Genomic DNA, 23,896 nt, shown 5'->3' on the forward strand with positions numbered 1-23,896 from the left:
AAGATTCATTTAAAAGGGTCGGTTTAAAAGAATCGATTCGTTTATGAGCTGAAAATGGCTATAAGGAGGAAGAGGAGGCAAGCAGTAGGCCTGAGTACTAGCACTTTATGGATAACGAACTGTAACCTGTTTTAACTTTCAGAACATTAAATAAAAACCGTATACTAGTGTATAATATAATTACAATAGATATATATTATAATAGAGTATTATATTCCATTTTTAAAGCTGTTAATAACTTTAGTCCTACGACTGTGCAGCTTTCTGAAGACAAAGAAACATTAGTCTTAAATAAAGGCTCGGTAGACAATGTGCCCTGACAAGTGAGGAATACAAATTAATATATTTGTCTTTAATCTCAGTGTACCTGAATGATGACAGCGACTCACATTGCAGACCCATACGGAAATCTGATATACAGGCATATATGGACAAATATCATGAAGGCACAGCCATATTTCAAAATATATGTACATCTATGCTGTGTACAAATAAGTATCAGATATTGAACATACACTGTATGGAGAAAGTTGGGACACCTATGCATTAGACCGACAGGAGCTTTTTGACATCCAATTCTAAATCCATAGCGATTAATATGGAGTGGCAGCTTTGCAGCTATAGCAGCTTCCACTCTTCTGGGATTTTGGAGTGTGTCTGTGGGAATTTTTAGCTATTCATCCAGGGCACTTGTGAGGTCAGACACTTATGTTGGACAAGAGGGCCTGGCACAAGTTCTTAATCCAAAGAACTTGAAGTAGTTTATCCAAGTTCTTTCACACCAAACACACCCAGCCATGTCTTTGGGGACCTTGCTTTGGGCACTGGAGCTCAGTCATGCTGGAAGAGAATAGGGTCTTCCCCAAATTGTTCCCACAATGTTGGAAGCATGCAGTTGTCCAAAATGTATTGGTCTGCTGAAGCATTAAGATTTCCCTTCACTGAAACTAAGGGGCCCAGGCCAACTCCTGCAAAATGAAAATCAATCCATAACATTATCCCTCCTCCACCAAACTTCAGAGTGCACAGTGCAATCAGACAGGCAACGTTCTCCTGGCATTTGCCAAACCCAGATTCGTCCATAAGACTGCCAGATAGTACGCTTCCAGTGCTCCAGTGGCGGTGTACTTTACACCACTCCATCCGACACTTGGCATTGTACATTTTGGTCTTAGGCTTGTGTGTAGTTGCTCAGCCAAGGAAACCCATTTCATGAAGCTCCTAATACTTTTGTCCATTATAGTGTACATACATAATATACAGTCCATACATATGTTTGATACATAGTTGAATACATACCAATGCAGTTACAATAGTCAGTATGTTATATATTTGCAGTAAAATATTTCTATATGCCAGGGAACAATATTTTCATTAATTTCATGTATCAAGCTTTTACTGCATAGATCATAGTGTGTATTGACTTTTTTTTTTAATGTAGCTAGTATACAAATGTTCAGTTCATTAGGACGAGTGTGGAAGAAACAGAAGATGCATAAAAACCTTATAACATGCAGCTAGTACATATAATATATGCCTTCCATATATTAATGTTTTCAATCATATATATATATATATATATATATATATATACACACATATATATGGAGATATATGGCTGAAATATATGCTCCGTATTTGAAAATGGCCTGTTGTTGGCATATATGTCACATACATGCCCATATATTTGAACTGCAAATACTGCCATATATCAGACTTCTGTATGGAAACTGTGGCACTGTTTGATGCATTTTTCTTCACAAATCATGCGATCGACATCCATATAGCAGTGTACATTAAGTAAAATATAATAAATGTGGGAAACTGATTTCATATCCAAATCACTATACTACATCTGATACCAGAATCTACTGTATTTATTATTCAATACATTCTGTATTCATTACACTGTATTCATACTAAAGTTCATTTCCAGACACTTTATTACTTTGTACAGCAACATTCTGCTAGCAATGACAAAGAGCTACAAAAAGCCATATGAACAGCATGAAAATAATTTTAAAATGAGTGGATTTGTCTTTGCAATAAGTCGTATTAGAAGAGACTTTTTAAAAAGAACTTTCCTACACAATGGAGTTGACAGTCAGCAGTATTCATGAGTGGATTTATACATCTCCACTGACAGCCTGAGAACAATCAAGAAAAAGGGGAGGGGGGGTGATCACAAAGATAAAGGGACATAAAGGGCTAAGCAGACATGACATTTTAGAGAGAAAGACAATATTCTCAGTGTTCCAGTGAAACGTTTTTGGGTGATTCTTCTTGCAAGGCAATAACAAAATAAAGCAATACAATAAGTAATATTTATTTATGGGAAAAAAACTTCAGAATTAAACAATTAATATAACATAACAGGGCTGTACTCATCCTGTATTTTAATTTGATGTCATGACCTTGGTACATGTAGTATTGGTAACAATTTGGAGTTATACAGTCATTTTAAAAACAATAGCACTACTATGGACTTTTCAGACTTTATAAACACACTGTGGCACAACTTCACACCATTTTTCACCATTCAGCAACATAAAGCTTTCCATTGTCTGTCAAAAATGCTGTTTGTGCTTCAAAACATAGCTAGTATAGTTGTTATAGCTGAAATACTAGAACTTAAACAAAGCTACATAAGAAAACCCTCCAAAAAGTGTTACCAATTCTACATCATGTCAACTGTTTATTAACTGAACATAAAACATTATATGCTTCTGCATTTGCACTTTTTCCCGTGCAGATAGAACACACACACATATATAAGTCAGAGACCACCTTTCACTCACCCAATTTCCATCAGGATCAGGCAAAAAGCAGAAAACATAAATTATAAATATAACCATTTTTAGTACTAAATGTGTACTACTAAATTTCCATTTCTCAGTAAGAGTTTCTTGACAGCTTCCTTCAGACTCACAGTGCTGAGCTGTCTTTTCACAGTGGATTTTTTTCAGATCTGGAGCAAGAGTGGAGCTTGATTTTCTCCTCTCGCTCGAAGATGAGGGCTTTAAGTGCTGTTTATCTGATGGTGATGGTTTTGGCGGTCTACCAGCTCTTGCATGGTTGTTCATCTCATCTTTTAATCAAGTTTTGCCTTCCTCTTTTTTCACTTCAACTTTCTCCTTCCTTTTGCAAGTAGATTATCTTATAACTAATCTTTTCAGAAGTCTCTCTTGAAAAATGAAGCACTTGTAGTTAATGGCCATTTTGACTGGAAATTAAATAAATGAAGGTGGGTTCTTTTACACAGTCCTGTATATGACCAAATAAATGTCATACTTAACACAAATAATCCTCTGTAATTTATTTCAGTAAATATATAATATAGGTGCATCTTAACGTTTGTCTTAACAGTTTCTTCAATGAAAAACTTATGCATATGGTTACACTCACTCTCATATGGCACAGTGTTTCATCGCTCTCTTACACACACACTTACACACACACACACACACACACACACACACACCCCTTCAGTTCACTAAAAAGAGCTAGGGTGACCCAAAAAAAGAAGTTAACAGACCAATATATTTCTCATCCCATTCAAACAATATATTTATTTCTTAAAAATAACCTGTTAAATTGATTCATGATTATTTGAAGACTGGTGGAAATGATTTCCCTGGTTGTCTTGAGACAGGAAACTAAGGGTGAGGTTTAGGGCAAGGGCAAAATCTGTTGGTAAAGCAACTTTCTTTTTGGCTAAACTTCTTATCTTGGATTAAATTAAAAATATAGAATGACTAAGATGATTTAGGACATGATGACTCCCAAAAACAAAAACAAGAAAAGGCACCCCTACTCACCAGCTGCTGATTGGCCACTCACCTTCTAATCACTTTGCCTTCTTAAATGATTTTTAAACCAACTCCCCAATCTTACCCACCTAATTGTGGTCCCAATGTGGAAACAACATTCAGTTCAGCTTCAGCAAACCTTATCTGAGGCCTATGAGTGATGCTAGGGTGATGCTCACCCCTAATGTCACACCAGTGTGTGAAACCACTGAGGCGTTTGATCTAGAGAGGTGGATTTTGACTGACCGCATATGTTTTGCTAGGTGAGGGTTTTAAATTGTCCTTTCCAGGCTTTCCATTGGCTGTTGCTGCAGAAGCAGCAACTGTGGCATCTCCTGGCGTTGCTATGGCCACGGAAGCATTGCGTTTGATTGGCTCATCACCTCTGGATCGTTCCTCTGGGCTGGGCTGCATTGGCGGTGCCTGTTCTGTTGTGGGAGGAGCCGTGAGCTCCTGCTGCAGCTTTTGGCTCTGAAGTAGACGGAGCTGAACGCGGAGTTCCAAGATGGCTTCCTGCTCCTCGTGGATGGCCTGGTTCAGGTGGGTGTTCTTGTTCTGCAAAGAGAAATCACAAACACAAATGCTTCAGCAGTAGTAGTAGTAGAGAAGTAGTAGCAGTGGTAGTTCATTCCTTTAAAAGCTACATCACAGAAAGTTATTACATGAAACGGAAATGAACATGATGCTTGAGACATTGTTTACCAAAAGTTTTGTAATAAGATTTTGGCCTAAAATGTATTTTTAAATCCATTCATGGTGTTGAGGTACATGGCAGGTGCTGTAAGAAAAAAAAAAAAAGGTCCCCAGATGGCCCCCCAGATTTACTACTATTTTATCTTTAACATCTCATAAAAAAAAAGAAGACGTGTGGGTTTACTGGTCAATTTGATTAGTATATAAAAGAGCTATATTCTTGTAGACAATGTAAAGAAATTTGAGTGGGTAAGTTTACATCTCATCCATTGGATTATGTAGAATTTTTGAAAACTTATTTAGTTGAATTAGGTTGCAATGATATCATGAACTTTAAACTGATGGTCCATGAAAAAAAAAAATTAACGTACACCAAATGTAATTATCTCTGAAATGTTTTGTGTCATAAGTTTGCTTCTTGTTAAACAATAGTGGCCTACATTTTGCTTTAGTCCGTTTTAGATTAAATATGTTATTGTTTGATGTTGCACTGTCTACCAACTCGATACCTGAGATCTTGGGCCTGAGCCTCATGGTCTCATGAGGCAGGACTTTATGCTGGGCCAGCTAACTTTAAGCTTAATTCAATGTAATCCTGGATTTTCTTTCTCAAAGTAGCTCCACTGCATCTTATGTTTGAGTGACAGCCTTAAACAACGAGCTTCTGAACAATCAGGGAGAGCCTTTTAATGGAGATGGAGACCTCAATTTTTTTTTCTATGTGGTATCAATCATGTGGAAAAAATGTTTTCCAGTAGAGGAAACAAATAACGCTGCATGGATATAAAGAATATATTATTTTTCCAATATGGACCAACATGATGGCAGTGTTGTTGTATGATTTCTTCACTCTTATTTGAAAAATACTGTCCAAGTGGAACATGCTTTGTAAGACAGGCCCTAGTTTATTAACAATGAATGACCTAAAACTGGAAAAAATAAACAAAAATAGAATTTTTTTTTGTAAAAATCTCTCTTTCAGCTTGTTAAAATGGCTTAAGTCAGCTTCTCGTTCACCAGCTTCTTGTTTGAATTTTCCCGTTCCACCTTAAATGGTACCCATGGTGCCAGAATGTAACTGCCGCACCATTTAAGGTGGAACAGGATAATTCTAACAAGAAGCTGGCGAATAAGAAGGTGACTTAAGCTTTGAATCTTTTTAGTGTTTGACAGTTTCTCATTGCAGATTAAATGTATCAGGAAATCATCTGAGTGCTTATAAATGGGAATATGTCCATTTGTCTCCAAGTTAATGATGATCATCTTAAATCTCTCTCTTTGCTGTTTCATTAGCCACTAGCTAGGAGAGACTGTTGTCTGTGTTGCTATATAACCGCAGTCTGTGCAACCTTCAGGGTGAAAGGTTTGTGACTTAGCAGATATATATTAACTCCAGTGTTTAAGACCATTTATGGTTTAAACAGAGCTTTATTCTACTGCAAAGGAGGATTATTTTATTTTTATCTAAAAATTAAATTTTGCTGTGGAGCCACAACAGGACAGTAAAAGAGCCGTATGTTGCCAACCCCTAACTTAAACCCACCTCTCTCCATTCCTTCCCCCCTTGTAAGCCCTTATTTTCCATGACTGACTCTCCCCCCCTCACCTCCAGCTCTTCGTTCTGCTTCTGTAGATCCTCCAGGATCATCTGCAACTCCTCCTCATCTTCACTCTCGCTCTCACTGTCAGACGAGTACTCCTCCGTCTCACTCCGGCCCTGCTGCCGGCTGTGTACATGTGAAAGAAATACTGGTTAGATGTGCAGCATAATTGTTTTGCTGCTGTTATCAGTTTTCCAGAGGAAATACCACAGTCAGTGGCATGCTTTTCACAACAAGAATTTGGCTAAATGGTAACACCTGTGGCTCACCTTCCTACCACACAAATCACAAAACACTATAATGTTATTGTGAAGAGCTTCACAATCAAGGCTGTATTTACGAGTTTAAGGGGTCCTCATCAATACATTTAACAACAACATGTATCAGAATAACAGTACACAATAGGGGCATACTGACAAAATTATTTGACCAAAGCTACATGAATTTAATTTGATTTAATTTCCAATAAACAACAGCTTCTATTTGAGTAATCATTCAAGTTGAATGTTTTTGAATTGCATACTTGTACATATACAGGTTTTGGGCTGTTTACTTCATGTTCCTGCTGATGTCTGGCCCCAACTATCAGTGCTACATTCCACAGTCCATACAAGGAACACTTTTGATATCTCATTGCATTAGTACCAAATTCAGTTGGTGTGTGGACTCAAGTGTGTGTATATCAAGTGCTGTACAACGGCTTTGAACAAAGCAGATCTAGAACTATCTGTTATCCTAAAAATATTTTGATGGGTCACGTCTTTGATTTTAGACTTATAAGTTAAAAATTAATCACTGAGCTTTAACTTTAACTTTTAAACTTTTAGGTGACCCTTATCAGTCCCACAACGGGGAAATTTCACCTCTGCATTTAACCCATCTGTGAAGTGAAACATCACATACACACTAGTGAGCGCATACACACACTAGTGGGCAGTGAGCACACTTGCCCGAAGCGGTGGGCAGCCCAATCCGCAGCGCCCAGGGAGCAGTTGGGGGTTAGGTGTCTTGCTCAAGGACACCTCAGTCATGTGCTGTCGGCTCTGGGGATCGAACCGGTGACCTTCCGGTCACGAGGCTGGATCCCTAACCTCCAGCCCACAACTGCCCCATTTAGTAGCTTACTAAGGCAATGACTGTAAGCAAATCATAAAATAAGCTCCATGTGAAACTACAAGTCATCTATATGATCAGCATATTTTAAAATTTTTCAGCTTTTTACTACTATTTCAATCGCCATCATGCTGGGCTGGGTTAACACAGCCTTAATCACAATCAAAACCTTTAGTTTCCACATACTGAAGGTGTGGAGGAAGAGGTTTAAATGTCTGTGGTGTTGTCCCTGCTTAAAGCTGTCTTCTGAACTTTTACCTCTGTATGTCAGCAATTTCAGCACGCAACCGTTCAATCTCCTCCTTCTCTGTGGCAATTTGCCTGCGCAAGACCTGCTCAAGGGAGATCAGCTCTTCTTGCTCCGTCAATATCTCGTTCTCCTGCAGGGGGTCCAAAAGACACTTTAACAGTTCTGTCTGTCTTACAGTTTAGCAAGAAAAAACAAATTTGAACCTCAGATTTTTTTTATTACTACATTATGCAAGAGCAACTGTACCAATCAATGATGTAAACAGTAGGGCTGTGTATTGGCAAGAACCTGGCAATACTATACATATCATGAAACAGGGGTTAGGATCTAATATATTGCAATACACTGCGATAATGTAAGCAAGGTGATTGCAGCATGCGCCTGCCACCCGGGCCCTCCACACTCTGTCCCTGCTGTCCTCACCGAGGTTCATCACCACTGGGTGTGTGGGCCCAGCCTTCCTGCTGGCTCTCACGGCCGTCACTGTCGGGGCCCGGGGGTGGGAGCAAGCCACAGTGATATACTGAGGTTTTTTTTTTTAGGAAAGCGGTCACTGTATTAAAAAGAAAACACACCACCATTTGTATAAAATCTGAGTAAAAGAAAAGGTTTACTAGTTGTGCATTCTAAATTCCTCCTTGTACAACTTAGGAACAACGATGTCAGCGATGTGTTGTCAGCTTAGCTTAAGTCAGCTTCCTCTTCGACAGCTTCTTGTTCGAATTTTCCCGTTCCACCTGACATGGTGCAGGGTAATTATGCCTTTAACATCTTAGGTGCCAGAATGCAACTACTGCACCAGGTGGAATGGAAAAATTTGAATAAGAAGCTGGCAAATAAGTGGCTGCCATCAGCCTGGTCTAAATCTACTTATCAGAAAATGTTACCATCATTAAAAGAAGTAGTAGGATGTTCTGATAGCCTAAATCACCTTATCAGGGGGTAAGTAGTAATATTAAGCTGGACAATACAAAAGACTGCATGACAGATTTGAAGTAAGGCTGAACTACGATTAAAAACACAAGTTACTACAATACAGTAATGAGATTGGCATGCTCCTCAATAGATAGGACAAATTGTTAGAACACCAGTCTAAGTCTTTTGGATTCAGCCATCTGTGGTAGCGTTACTAGTTAGCTGGGTTTGCTAATGCTATTGTTGGCGGAGAGCCCTTACACTACTTGTTAACTTGGCAGTGGACGAGTCTAATAGCTGAAGATAATTACACCACTGCCATCTAGCAAAATGTACCACTGCCTGTTACAAATCTTTGTGTGTAAACTATTTTTTAAAAAGAGTGGAGTGGGAACAGTGAGACAGAAAGGGACGAGGAGCAGCAGCAGAAGAAAAAACTGAAGAGATAAAAAGCTAAGTTTGGAGAAAAGGAGTGAAAAGTCTAGTGCTGAAGCCACTGAAAACTGGCTAGCATAAGTTTTGGTTTGGTTTGCTTTGTTCGTCTTGTGTGGTGTGAAAATTAGAGAATAATGGCTGCTGCAATGATAAACCCTTCCTCCAGCATCCTGCTTGAGCCTGGAGTAGTACAGAGCGTGCTACGAACACATTCTACAGAGAACTCACTTAAATATGGCACTGTTCTAGTAATTTCAGTGCAAGAACTTTAAGGGTTTTAATGTTAGGGCAATTAACTTACTGCAGGATGAGCAAGTTTCTAGTGGGATGAATTTTCTTCAAATCCAGATGTTTGCACCACATATGGTCAGGGTTGTCAAAATTTCTAGAAAGCTAAAAGTTGTTCGTGTTGTGCATATGTGAACATAAAGTATTGCTTGATACCTGTAGCTGCCATTATAATTATAATTTATTCAGCTTGTGGAAGCTTTTCTGACTTTATTTTCTTTCTACTACTGCTACTACTCTCTTCCAAAGCATCCATCGTTTTGTGTTGCGCAAAGTGTTAAAAACAGATTTGCATGTTAGGCTGAATATGAGTAGCTGAGGTCATAAATTGTTTATATGATGTCTGAAAAATGATAGAGATGAGGCTAAAATTATCAAACCACTGCTGAGTTTGGTGAAGAACTGCAAGCAATTCGGTCTGTAATTTTCAGGAGAGAAGAGAGAAAAACACGGACATGGCCAGATGAAAATAAAGTGCCTGAGTAGCCCATGTAAAAGAGGAAATTACCCCAAGAGCGAATCGGGCTTAAATGACTAACCAAACCCAACTACTAAACTGTGTCCTTGCAAACAGGAAATGAAACCTTTGTCAATAAATGCAGCACATCTCTTCAGTCTCACCTGAGCCAGGAGGATGTTAAGCACCTCTTCTTCATTCTCAGACATCTCCTCTTTGGACACATCCTCTTTAGACAGGCTGGCGATCTCTTGTGCTATCTTACTCTCACACTCCTGCACATCAAATCATGAGGAGATATTCACATTTTAGGACTGGTCCAAGCAGCATTTTACAGGCTTTAAATACTGGTTAATGCTTCTGAACAAGTACTTAAACATTTATTCTCAAAAAGTGTGTTTCATAATTAACCATAGTTTTGTGCATGCTTGTTGCTGCACTTCAAAATATATCCAGTAGGTAGCAACAGTGTATTAATAGTCAGGCTGAAGCCCAGCTGCTCAAATGCTGTGTGTTCCTATGATCCATCTGATGCCCCAAGCGTCATCCTGTCCTCAATGTATCGCCTGTATTAGGACTTCTTTTCGCTATTTATAATTTGTTTATTTTTGTTTTTATTCGTATCGTAAAGCATTTTAAGCTGCATTTATGCACTACCTTAATGTATATAAGGTACTATATAAACAAACATTATTACTAGGCAGCATTGCTGTGAAGTGGAGGTAGTATGTGAATAATCTTGCCTGTCTCTTGGCCTCACGGAGTTTGCGTTTGAGAGCAGTGAGGATACGTTGCACCTCCCACAGGCGCTCCTCTTTAGACAGGTCCTTTATCCCTGCCTGCAAGTCTCTGTGGAGGCAATTCAGCAGGAATTCCTGCAGAAGTACACAAACATACACATGTACATGTGCCCTGACATATACTGCTTCAGTATAGCAACAACCACACCAGCAACCTTCACTATGAATAAAAGACTAAATCTGAAGCAGGGTTATCATTATTGACCTTACGTTCTTACATCTAATCTCCTAGGAACTCTCACTTAGTCATTTTAGAGAAAGAAATACAAAGGCAGCTAAGGTGTGTTTGGGTAGTAGACTGAGTGAATACTAGTGTGTTTTAATGGTAACAATGTCAGTGACTCTGTTGGAAGCAGTTTTTGTATGGCTATAACTGGTTGGTTTTAAGATAGATGGAAGGATGGAAGAGTTAAAGTGTCAGTAGAGTGCATAAAGGTAAAGAGCGGTCAAACTAAATAACTAACAGATTTGATATACTTAGTGGTGGAGGCTTTTGTGTAATGTTCTGTTAAATTGTTAAATGTTCTGATTCCTGCTTTTTTCTGACACTAAACAATGAATAACTTGTACATAATGACCATTTTGACTAGAAACTAAATGAAAGAAAGGGTGGTCTCGGACTTCTGCAGAGTATCTCTCCTCAAATTTCCCAACACTGCCTCTATGTGGGACAATGGGGGCATTGAACAGTTCAGTACAATGCTTTAGCAGGTTTACGCTCCTGTTCTACAGTCACCACTCACCTTTTTTGCATAGTATGTTGAACAAAGAATCTAATGAACCAACCATTCAACCTTGTTTGACTATCATAGCTCTCCCTGAGATCAGGTTTTGGCCCTAACCAAAACCCCACAACTTCCTTATATAAGCATGCAAATGTGATGATTCAAAAATAAACTTCACTTTTCTTTCCTGGTGAGGCGGGGCTAATGTTTTCACTCTAAATACCCCATTGGGTTTGATGTGTACAGTGTAACTGAGAGAACCAAGTGTCTCGGTTATTGCTGCACTAAATAAAGACTATGTTAAGGAAAATATGTTTGTGTCACAGAAGTCACCAGCTGTGGCTGTACTAGGTTAGGGGTGTCTGAACAACTGGGTAAGCAACATGTTTTTATAGCACAGCTGTACCTGTCGCCGTATCTCCTCTTTAATACTCTCCTGGGTCTCAGGCAAGGCTGGCATTGTGGCCATGTTGGACCAGCGCAGGGGACGCACCACTGGCTTCAGAACCACGTCACCAAATAGCTCCCGAACGTGGGTGAAAAACACATAAAGCACCCGGTTCCCAATCTGCACACGGGTGGGAAGGACAGAGCCAAGAGAACTGAGCACGAAAAGCCCACAGCAACACAAAGTTCATATGACAGTGTACAGTGAATTAAATGCAGCAGGTATACAACTTTTTATTTACAAACAACTGGTGATTCACTGAACAGTTAAAGGATGATTTAGTTTTTTTTTTAAAATCTAACATTCACTAATTTACACAAATACTTATATATGTCGTCCGTGAGCCAAGAGATGTTCAGTGTCCAAACGTAGCTTCTTTAGTTTAGATCTGGAGTTATGATGCTAACATTACTAACAAACAAACACTACAACCACAACCACCCAAATAGCCCAAATCACTTCTATTAAACTATATCACCAAAACTTCTTTCACCTCACTCACACTGGATCCACATCTTTATTATGATTGTGCAGACTTACTGAGGTGGTTTAGGACACAGTATGATCTACAACCATACATTTATGACAATCACCATAATAAATATGAAGAAATTTGATCCAAGATCGCTCCTGCTATGTGAATACCAACTTACGTGTTGTCTGAAATGGCTGCCTACAGTTTTGTTTCATTCATTTTTATAGTTTACAGTAAGTCATACTGTGCTCATACTGTGCAGACTTGCTGACTTATCTGTACTTATTATAGTCATACAAATACTGATTCTAGATCAGCAGTAAGTTATACTGTGTCCTAAACTACATCGACAAATCAGCACACCCTTAATGAAAACCTCGATGCAGATTGAGAGAAGTTTTGGTCACATATTTTTACACAAACTATTCAGGCTAGTTGGGTGACTACTGAGTTTTGGTGTTAGCAATGTTAGCCTTGTAGCTTCAGATCTAAATTAAGGAAGCAAAATTTGGACTTGAAACAAGTATCTGATTGATTGAATAAATACATTTTTGAATATTTACATTTTTCACTGAACTATTCCTTTAAGATCCAACCAGTTCAAGATACGATTTTTCACAAATTCATATTACAGACACAAATTCTATCTTACTTTAGGAATTATATCTTATTTTAAACATCCTATTTCAAGTTAGGGAATACTAAACTATCAAGTCCAGTTTGATGATTAGTTGTTAGGTCATTTGTGTTTACACATGCGAGTATTAGCGTTTACTAGATATTACAATCATTCAGTGGCTAATACCACTATGCTATCGGTGTAACTCTAGAAGAATACACAGTTTAAAACAGAAGTTGTTCTTGTACTTGGGAAGATTTTTTTTGCAATGGCCACAGACCTAAACCTCTAACTGAAGGATGATTTCCTTTTATAATATTTTTATACTACGGTCCTTGGTCTCTACATTGTCAAGCAACTTAAGAAAATTTAGATGTAAAGTATAAATGCTCAGTACTATGTTGCTGCTATTAAGGTATGAATACCAGGGAGGTACCAATGAGCACTACATAAATAAGACCACCCCAACTGTCCCCACAGAGTTTTCATGAGGTATCACTATTAATAGCCAGTAGTAGCAGTCAAGTGTGGGCAACATGGCAAAAATATCACAATGCATACATGATAGGTAAAAATATTTAATTTTTCTGACATGTTAAGTTGAAATGGAAAAATAGCCAGTGGTGCCACTTTAAAAAGAAAAGTATTATCAAGTCGTTTGATTTGAGTCAAGTGATTTTGATTTAACATTTGTTAATGTTGTACTGCAACTCCAATTAAAGAGGCCAAAGTATGCACCGTTTTGTAATGAAATATGTAGTTGCTAAGTATTATAGTGACAATATCTTTGATTAGCTCACAAAGCATAATTAAATCAATTTATTTCATGATAATGAAACAGTAGAAACTGCAGCCTAAATGATTAAGCACGCTATCACTGTTACACAGTTACATTTGCAAGGCACTTCAAGTGCAGTGTGAGAAGACGTCTTACCTGCACGGTGGGATTGAGAACAATAGAGATGTTCTGGATGTTCATCTTGGTGTCAGCTTCACGGGCAATCACATGGTCCATGTGGGTGATGAGCCAGGCCAAAAGCAGTCTGCTGCCAGCCGGCACCTCTGCCAGCAGCCGCTGGAACTCCTGCAGCTTCTCAGCTTCACTCGGCCGCCCGCATGCCTCCTCAAAGCGCAGGGCCAACTCGCGGCCCAGCAGGTTGTCAGGAAGTTCACGCAGGTACTGTTTCAGCAGACTGGCCACAGTGTGTGGATCATACTCCTCCAGGCATGGACACTCCTCGCGGTCATATGCTGCCTTTAGCTCGTCCACCTTAGACTTCATTCCTGCAGAGCGACAAAGAAGAGTGGGCAACCCTGCTTGTGTAGATGCATGTCCCAGAAGCTTTCATCTTGAATGTACCTGATCTGGTTAACTTAAAGTGATGGTTTGGCCAAAAATTTTATTTGCACAGTTTTATCCTTATCTCAGATGTCACTGGTCAGCCAAGACACAATGGGTGTCTGAATTTCGCTACTATAGTATTGCACTAGATCTATGAATCTAACGTAACAAAGATCAAATATCACACGCTTGCCTCAAATTGTATACAGTTTTTAAGTAATCTACAACAGATTTGCTTATGTGCTTTCTGACACTGTATAACATACTGTTATCTAAAAAAAAGACAAATACATCTGGGTGTAACCACAACTACATCTGTGGGTAATTTAGAACTTGTACATTGTGTAAACCTGATTTTTTGGCTGAGCCATTGCTTAAGGAACATTAGAAGCAGGGTGTTATTTTAGGACTGGAACTAAACTCTACAACTGATTTCCTGGAACAGGATTAGGCTAAAGAAAAAATGGGGTAGCCAAATACTATTATGATTAAAAACAAACCTCCCTGCACATGTAACTCATTGAACCCTAGTCTTTTTAACTCTTAAGACTTATTATTATTTACTAACTACTATGAAACCAATATGCAAATTATGTAATTATGGAACTAAGGGACTAAAGTGGGGCTGCATTATACAGATACAGATTTTGTATATACGATCTAAGCCTTGGACTAAATTGCAATGTAAATGACATTTCTCCATTTCTTCAAGCATTAGACTTAGTTTGAGCGAAACTGACCCATGGGCTTTAAGAGGTTATTCTTAAATTCATTAAAGTATTACAAATATAAAAACATTGCAAAAGAAGGCATACAGCATCCTACCGGAAACACGGTAGATTCCTTCACATTTCATTCCGTAGCTCTCAATGTAGTCCACGCACTCGCGGAAAATAGCTGGCAGTTGGATCCCATCATACAGAGCCGTCCTCCTGACCGCTTCGGCCAACGGCGCCCCAAATATTGGCCTGATTGTGGCTGGTGTCTCCACAGCGACAGGCTCCTGTTCAGTGGTGCTGGGCTTCTTCTTCTTCTTTTTCTCCTTCCACTGTTTGACCACATCTGCCGCAGTCAGGTCCTTGGACTTTTTGTCCTTGGCTTTCTCCTCTTTGGGCACTTTCTCCTTCACTTTGAAGTCTTTCTCTTTTTTCTTGGAGAAGCTGGGCTTCTTGAAGACATGAATGCCTTTGGAGCGCTTCATCTTGGACGGGCTCTCCGCCTCATCGGCCGAACTGTCCTCCTGGAAGGCAGCGTAGCCCTCAGCTAATCAAAGAGAAAGAGAAATAGAGGGAGAGATACACAGAGAAGGAAAGAGAAAGAGAGAAAAGATAAAAGACAAATGGAACATAGGAAGAGAACTCACATCCTCTTCTTCAGAGCTGACACTGAAAGAAAGCATTCAAGAAGACCGCAAATCTGTAAGAAATAACCCGTCCTACCCCCTCACTCCTCCAGCCAATCTACCTCAAGGTTAGGCAAGATTGGAAAAAAAAAGCGAGAAAGCAGAGACAGAGAGAGATAGCAAAACTGCTCAAAAGAGGTCAGCTCACAATTTAGTACTATTCCCTGTGCAGCTATTGTACAAGCTCCCTTTTTAGCTCTCCATCTTTAGAGCCTTGACACCTACTTTGCGGAGTGTGCTCTCACTAACTGAGCTCATAACAGCAACCAGCGGCTCAGTAACGCAGCTCCAAAGCCCATCAGCTAGTGATCATAAACACTTCTTCCCCGGAGAGCCCTGGGCTAAGGCAGAGATATTGTTTTGCCACTATGGCACACCTACAGAGGACAGGGACGGACAGGGTGTGTCCTCAAACTGTCCATCACTTCCTGCTTGCCCGCTATAGGTCAGCTAAATATAGCTGCTGGGTGGAAAATAGTTTCAATCTCAGGAGCTGCAGGGATGCAGGGTAAAAGCTGACACAGTTGGCCAGTATGCAATGCATAACATTAAAGCAATGTCCTTATTCAATTAATCCTTAAAAGTAATCCCTTAGTAGTTACTGCCAGTCAAAACGTAATTTTATATTAAATATTAATATTAAATATGAAGATGTTTGATGAGAAATTATCTGTTCTAGAGATACTGATCAAACTGGTCAGAACGGTTCACAGTGGTGGTGATAGGAACCAGACGTCTAAAGAGTTGCCTCTAAAAGGTCCCTCACAGAAAGCTAGTACACGAAATGGTTATGACCATGCTGCCTGGTGTCTGAGACATTGTTAAACAAACATTTTGTTATAAGTTATTGGGCTAAAATGTTCTTTGTTCGAAATTTATTCTTGTTTCCATCTATTACTTGCACAGAACACTACTGTTTACATCTGTTACTTGCAACCATGCACTTTATGAACCGCTACTCTACATACTTGCACATACGCACATGTAACTTTAATTTTCTTTCAACTTGGCACATATAACTGTACTTTTTACTATTATTGTAGTATTGTTTTTAGTGTTATTCTTATATTTCCTAATATAAGAACATTTATTTTTACTCTAAGATTATATTTAGATTACATTTGGTGAATGGAGGAACGGCAAAATAAGAATTTCATTGTACAGTGTAGCTGCCTGTTTCTGCTGTGCATATGACAATAAAACTCCGGATTCTTGAAATAGCCCCTAATGAAAATATATTTTTCAGATGCACCACTATTTTACTATCATGCACATTATATAGAAAAACTCATAGAAAAAAGACACGTGTAGGTTTACTAGTGGTTTTGGATAATAAATAAAATGGTTATATTTGTGCTGTACACATTGTGTCCCCTGGTTCCTCTCATCACCTTTGTAAAGAAATCTGAGTGACTTAAGTTTCACTACAATGAACCACTTCACATCAAATATCACGGAATAACTCTTTATTACTGCATTATGTCAAAATTGTGAAAAATTGGTGGAATTCCCCATTAATTATTTCTCACTCTTAGCTCAAAGAATCAACTGGAGAAGTCCTTTTGGAAGTGTTGATTTTAAACCTTCAATCAATACCACATTCGTGTCCGTACCATCACATACAAAAGTCTGAACACCCTGGTCAAATGCCATGTTCTGAGTGAAAATAAGAACACATTCTCTACAGGGAAAAAAATAAATCATGGTCTTTTTTGGTCATTTTAAGTTTAATATAATGGGGAATAAAAACATAAAATGTGCCATAGGTTTTGCACAGACCACATTTTATGTTCCCCAATATGTTAAATTCAGCAAATTAACAGTAACTGTATATTTAAATGTGCAGAGGTGTGCTCCCTGTAGAGGATGTGTAACTCACGTCATTTGACCATGGACGCCCATACTGTTGCATACTACTAGAACTATTTTATTACAATTTGAATGTGACAAAATGCTATTACTGTGCAGTCACACCTTCCATAATTTACATTTACTTGACACTGCAAAAATCAGCAGTGCAGACTCATAGCTCTCAAAACAATGTCACTTTTTAAATATAGAATTCTAACATAATTTCATGACAAACTATGCAACTGATGATATAATTACATAATTAAAAATAGTATAACAAAACCTCAGTAATAACTCTATAATTCTGGATTCTGTATTGACAGATTCTAGGAGTTAAATTTAACAGTAGTGCTTGTTAGCTCCTGGTTAGAAGCAGAACAGATTACCTGATTAGACAAAGGCCTTATTTTTTAGCAGTGTTCCACTACGACACTATTTGATGTTGTAACCAATGTTACAATAAAACCTGCTGGGCCGTGAGATTGGAGTAGCTCAACCAGACAGCCTAATATAACTAACAAGAAAGTGAAACTTGTAACCACCAATTAGCACTATGCTAATTCTCTTATTCACTGTCAGTAGCAAGAGCATTACTGATTGAACAACTCCTTTAAGCTTAAAGTGACCGTCCCTGTCACTTTCGATATCAATCACCTTAATTTTAATACCGGTCCCTCAATCATACTTTTCTTTCTATTCTGTTCTGCTCAATTACAAATGCAAAGTGGGTGTGGCTTAAAACAAATGGCATACAGATGCTAAGGCTGACTACTGACGTGTTTAAGTTCAGTATTAAATGACAAATGTTTTTGATTTACTGTAGTACAGAAATACTGTATAAATGGCTAAAATTAGACTAAAACCCTTAGAAATTACTTATGCAGGAGCAACAGTTGACTGCTTGGCTACTTCAACCCTTTAAAAACGTATTATTTGTAGTTTTGTTATACTAATCAAATGTAATTAAATAATTTTTAGTTATATTTAATCAGATATATAACATTGTTTTGATGTGTCAAAAATTGATGTATTTTCTTGCAAAACAGGACCTCATGCACAACATTAACCTCTAAATTCGAGTCATAATGAAACATCGTCTCTTTGACTTAAACACATACATGATACGGACTGAAAGTTTAGAATCCAATCCACAATTCTCACATAATGTCTCCGCTGGAGTGTAAAACAATTAACGTCTAATTACACCATGCTTTGGCTTCTAGGGCTTAAGCGACAAAAAAGAAAAGCAAAGGCCTCTAGATGGGTCAAGCTTACTGCGTTTCTCCTTCTTCTTGAACTTGTTCTTCTTCTTGCTGTGCTCCTTGTCGTCGTCTGAGGCTGCATCAGGGGGCTCATGGTGGTGTCCGTCGTGGGGGGGCGAGGGTTCGCCTGTGCGGTATAGGCCCGGGAATTTAGTGGGGCTGATCTCCTCAGAGCTGGGAGTGCGAGGCACACCTCCAGGGTGCTCCGCCCGCCGCTGCTCTGCAGGGCTGCTACTGGGAGGCAGGAAGCACTCCGTCATTTCGCTGCTGCGTTCCTACTGGCTCCACACAGCACACTGCCCTGCTATTGGTTGCACTCTGGTGGCACGTCACCTCTCCATACCATCTAAAAAGACAGCATGATTATATGACTGTTGGGTAACAGGGGTGAACATCTATGACCTCACAGTGATTCAATTAGAAAATTATGACTGCTTAGGAAATAATTAACTGTGTGATGTTCAATCATGCACAGAATTGTTTCCATGACTACGTCTGATTATTTTGTTAATGTTTTCTTATTTTGAAAAACACAAAATACACAGACTTGACTGAAGGAACTATTTACACATTAAAGGAACACAGATAATGAAAACCAGGGATGCATCAATCTGGCAATTCTGGGCCATTATGTTGAAATCTTATATTTTTCATGTACATATCTGTCAATACAGATATCGATACATAGACATTCATACACCGTAGAAATTAGGACAACATCTACTTGAATTAGCACTACAGAGGAATTTGACATCTATTTCTGTAGGGTTAAAAATGCAGTAAAATGAATAAAATGCAGATGTTTTACAATAAATACATAAATATCATTCTGACATAACCATGCATCCCTAAAATAAACTATTTACCAAGCATTCTGATGAGATTTCTACATTAGGTAAAATAACTCTAGACTTTCTCTATTTGTCTGATATGTTTTGTTTGAATTAGGTTTATACAATACAAAACATCCAAAAGTTTATGGATTCCTAATTAGTGAATTCAGCTTCTTTAAAGGTGCACATATTACTGACACAATCAACTGCATACATGTTGTGTATAATCTCAAGATGTGTTTACAACTGACTGTATAGACGCCTTGAGAAAAGCTCTGGTCATAGAATGAAACATTCTGGAGCAGCTGCACATGAGCCGAAGTTCATCTATTCACTTTGGGATGTGTTGTAGTGGAATTCAGTCAAATCCTCACAGCAATGTTCCAACATCTGGGTGATATCTACAAATAATTATCACATCATATTTGCTAGTTAAAAATTGTGATTTTTGATAATATTGCCCCTTGCCCACCCGTTCCGTCATTACAGTGGCATTTTTTATAATTGAACTAACCACCGGCTCACTCAATCTGTATGGAAAACACTGCAGACCGGCCATAGACGAGGAGCAGAGGAACTTTCTCTTCAGGTTAGAGTAACTTAGCCTCTCTACACTAACTTCCAGTCATTTTAGCTAGTTTTTTCCCCCACTGCAGTGAGTCACTGTGAGGCAGGCTGAAGTCCCAAAGCACATCAGCATTCATCTTGATTCCATTCATGTCAAGTAAATTAAGTGGAATCCGTGCATTACAGAGCGTAGTAGAGAGAAATAACATAATGCAGTTTTTTAAACAAACTTGTCTGTCCAATTCTCTCTGTTTACCAAAACGACACTTATTGTCTTTTACACAACGGTTACTTGTCAATCAACAATGACATCGGATTATATTGCCCTTTCACGCAGCCTTCCAGGAAGAGGGTGTTTCTACAGGAAGGACACACTGCCCATTAATACGCTTGACTTCTGAAAACATGTTGGATGAGAAGGTGTCTATAAAAGTACAAAAAGTACTTTACCAGGAATAAACACACACCCAGCCATTCATGCAATTATATGACTTCAGGTAATGTTAACATGAACCATCTGAACGGTGAACGACTGTGCCATGACTGTTGGTGCTTGATGGGCTGATTTAAGTATTTCCATAACCATTGATCTTCTGGGATTGTCACACACAACAGTCCCAAGAGTTTACTCAGAATGTTGTAATAAAGAAAAAAACAAAAACAAAAAAAAAACAAACATCTACTGAGTGGCAGTTCTGCGGATGAAAAGGCCTTCTTGATGAGAGAGAATGGCCAGACAGGTTCAAACTGACAGAAGGGTAACTTAGATAACTACTCTGTACAACAGCGGTGAGCAGAAAAGCCCCCCTGAATGGACAACACGGTGAACCTTGAGGTGAATGGGCTACAACAGCAGAAGACTATGTCAGGTTCCACTTCTGCCAGCTAAGAACAGAAAGCTGATGCTGCACTGGGCACAGACTCACCAAAACTGGATAGCTAAAGACCGGAAAAACATAGCTTGGATAAAATGTATATGAATTTCGATTTCTGCTGAGGCACAGAGAAGGCAAAGTCAGAATTTAGCGCCAACGGCATAAATCCATTGTGGTGTAATGTTTTCTTGGAACACTTTGAGCCTGTTAACACCAAATCAATCATCGCTTGAATGCCATAACCTATTTGAGTATTGTTACTCAAATAGTGGAATGTGGTAGAATGTGAAATTTGCCATATGAAAGTGCAGCTGAAAAATTTGTGGAAATTTTGTGGAATCCATGCCACAAAGAATTGAGGCTGTTTTCAGAGCAAAGAGATGCCCTATGCAGTATTAGTAAAGTGTTCATAATAAATTGCTCAGTAAGCGTATAATGTGTTTTTTACATTTATGGATCTATATTTAAGGATATATTTAATCCAGTCTGAACACACAATCAGATATGAAAAATAGGCTTTCAGCATTACAGAAACATGCTCATAGAACAACAACATTGTATTAGCCCAAGTGGCCTGTTCACTTGTGACTGGGCATTCCTGGAACCACATTTTAGTCAATTCTTTATAAAACGGATCTCAACAAAACGAGTTACAGAGTCTATAGCGCAAATAATGAGCTTCCTAAGTTTGTATAATGTTCTGAGTTTTGATCAGACATGAATGTCTTTGCCACAACATTCTAAGCTGTTGTAGTAAGGTCATTTTCACTGTTTTTGGGTTTAAATGATGAACAGCATGGCCCATTACACCAGCTCTGATAGTGTGTAATATATATTTGAACTTAACAAGAACATGAAATTGTTTTAAAAATAAGCCAAGCTTATGGTTTATAAAATGGCCTGGATGACATTAACTTTGCTTTTGTCAAGTTGCTCTTTGGCAATGTTTCCACTGATACATTCCATAAACAAAACTATTTCTGGTGATTTGGTCAGTTGCAGTAAAGACATGAACATGTTAGGCAGATATAGCTATAGAAAACCAATACAATAATGACTGACCAGCATCACTGTTTATTTATATTTGTTTTGAATTTACAGTTTCAGATTCAACTGAAAAGACAATTTAATAATTCAGTAACTTTCCATTGATTTGGTTACTGAAATCATGGGTATGGGACATGAATAAAATATCTGGTTTTACCCAAAATATGTTTTATTAATTATATAAATTCATTCAATTTTGCAAGAATTTTGTATGTGAAATGTTTTATGACACGTTGCTTCACGCTAATAACACGCACATAAGCTAGCTGTATACAAAACACGGCCGTCCTAAAAGCGTCCACAACTTCCCGTGTTTTCTAACCTTGATTCAAAATGGAGATTAACAGAAAAAAATATTCTTCAAAAACCTAAATTATTTGTAACGAACATTTGAAAAACATACGGCTGGTAACTACAACACACTGTAAAACATCTTCTCCGAAAGCATTTTCCATTTCGACTCCTGAGCGGTAGTGAGCGGTTCTGTACCCGTCAATGTCACCACAAGCTAGTCAACTGTTCACATTCACTATAATAAAACTTTTCACTCACTCAGTCAGACCGACACTGACCGCGTTTAAACCACGTTAATTCACTCAAGAACGTATTAAACGTAGCAAATGTAATATTAACACCTGTAAAAGCAACTGCCTTATTTATTATCGTTATGTCAATCACAGCCAGAAGCCGCTAACTGCTAGCTGGCCGGTTTTTCCTGCTAATCTTAGCTCGCTTAGCTAACGTTATGGCTTATGACCACTTCTTGGATTGTAGCGTTAGCCAAGCTAACTAATTATCCAGCTTCTTAGTTACACGTACTATAACCCAAACCCAAACTCTGCGGTCATTAACATGATCCCAAACAGACATTTTTAAACTAATTTCCGTAGCTAAAGATTTTGTTATCTCCTCTCTGCTGGCTACCAGTTGGCTAACTTAGCCCGGCTAGCATAAGCCACAAACTCCGAGCAAGGCTGAGGCTCTAATCAGCCTGGACGCTACGGTGATCTAATAAAAAACACGAAATGACCTTTCCGGTAAAACGTCTTGCCAAAGACACAATGAAGAGGATTATTTAAGCCAACCTGCTCAGGACGGGACGGTTTCACGATGCAGCTTCCCGTTGCTTGTTTACGTGCCCGACCAGAACGTCAGTCAGCGCTGAGCTGAGACTTCTGGGAGATGTAGGCAGAGGCAAGCAGACGGTTCACCAGCACAGACGACGAGATATTCACGGTGATCAGTAAGAGATTTAGCCATCTGCTTTAGTAGTAGTATAAGCTGCTTTAGTAGTAGTATAAGCTGCACTTATATATTATATATTATTGTTTTGCACTGTAGTTTGTAGTTTATTGTATTGTATTTTATTGTATTGCATTGAATGGCACAGAGTTCTGTGCTCAACTCTGTTCCTTTTTCTCTCGGTATCTACAGTGACTTTTTGTTTCTAGCAGTATCTGAGCTCAGGACGGTCTTTTTCTCTAAGCTATTGGTAACTAGCAAAGATACTTTCTCTAGATAGACAAAGCACTTCTTGTAAGTGGCTCTGGATAAGAGCATCTGCTAAATGCTGTAAATGTAAATGTAAATGTAAATGTAGTAGCCACTTCTGGAAACAGACTTAAAGCGGAATCTGTGAAAAGTCATTCAGAGTGTTTTGATGTAAAATGGGTTGTGTCTACCACACAAATCCAGCCTTTTTATTTACCACCCAAACCCAGCGTAGAACCTACACATATCTTCTGAGTTTTTATATGTGATGCTGATGATGGCAAACTAGTAATACACCTGAAAAAGGTACATTTTCTGTGGGGACAATTTGCCTCACAACAACCTACATGTACTCCACAGGCATGAACAGCTTGAAATAAATGGATTGTCCAAAACTTTATCATAAACTATCGCAAGAAAGTGTCTCAGCCATCAGGCAGTGCATTCACAACCATTTACTATAATTACATTATGTGAAGGAACCTTTAGAGACATTAAACTCCCAAGACATGTGGTTCTTAGCACCACTGTCAACAATGCTGCAGATAATCTGAAAAAGTCAGAGGGCCCACATCATGGAAATGAAGTTGTGTAGTAA

At 38.6% G+C, this 23,896-nt stretch overlaps 1 protein-coding gene across 2 annotated transcripts; it reads right to left on the reverse strand.

The window, feature by feature from the left end:
* Nucleotides 1-1,859: 1,859 nt before the first annotated feature.
* On the reverse strand, nucleotides 1,860-22,999 carry ralbp1 (ralA binding protein 1). Of its 2 annotated transcripts, XM_017697215.2 has the most exons (10): nucleotides 22,893-22,999; nucleotides 18,499-18,831; nucleotides 14,796-15,233; nucleotides 13,563-13,912; nucleotides 11,493-11,654; nucleotides 10,305-10,436; nucleotides 9,726-9,836; nucleotides 7,475-7,596; nucleotides 6,109-6,229; nucleotides 1,860-4,364 (listed from the first exon to the last, which is right to left on the reverse strand). In XM_017697215.2, exons 2-10 carry the CDS (start codon nucleotides 18,743-18,745, stop codon nucleotides 4,032-4,034), a joined length of 2,016 nt encoding a protein of 671 aa, XP_017552704.1. In that variant the 5' UTR covers nucleotides 18,746-18,831; nucleotides 22,893-22,999; the 3' UTR covers nucleotides 1,860-4,031. The 2 variants fall into 2 exon arrangements, with proteins under 2 accessions (XP_017552704.1, XP_037386957.1); XM_037531060.1 differs by lacking the exons at nucleotides 18,499-18,831; nucleotides 22,893-22,999 and adding an exon at nucleotides 15,410-15,426.
* Between the last annotated feature and the right edge of the window lie 897 nt (nucleotides 23,000-23,896).

The sequence above is a fragment of the Pygocentrus nattereri genome, chromosome 19 (genome assembly GCF_015220715.1).
Source record: "Pygocentrus nattereri isolate fPygNat1 chromosome 19, fPygNat1.pri, whole genome shotgun sequence".
Classification (NCBI taxonomy): domain Eukaryota; kingdom Metazoa; phylum Chordata; class Actinopteri; order Characiformes; family Serrasalmidae; genus Pygocentrus; species Pygocentrus nattereri.

Excerpts from the sequence above, each read along its gene's own strand:
- ralbp1 (XM_017697215.2), bottom strand. The coding sequence starts at position 18,745 with ATGACGGAGTGCTTCCTGCCTCCCAGTAGCAGCCCTGCAGAGCAGCGG. Across the intron at positions 15,234-18,498 it reads CAAGAAGAAGGAGAAACGCA|CTGAGGGCTACGCTGCCTTC; the intron begins GTAAGCTTGACC and ends CTCTTTGATTAG. Across the intron at positions 13,913-14,795 it reads AGGAATCTACCGTGTTTCCG|GAATGAAGTCTAAGGTGGAC; the intron begins GTAGGATGCTGT and ends GTCGCTCTGCAG.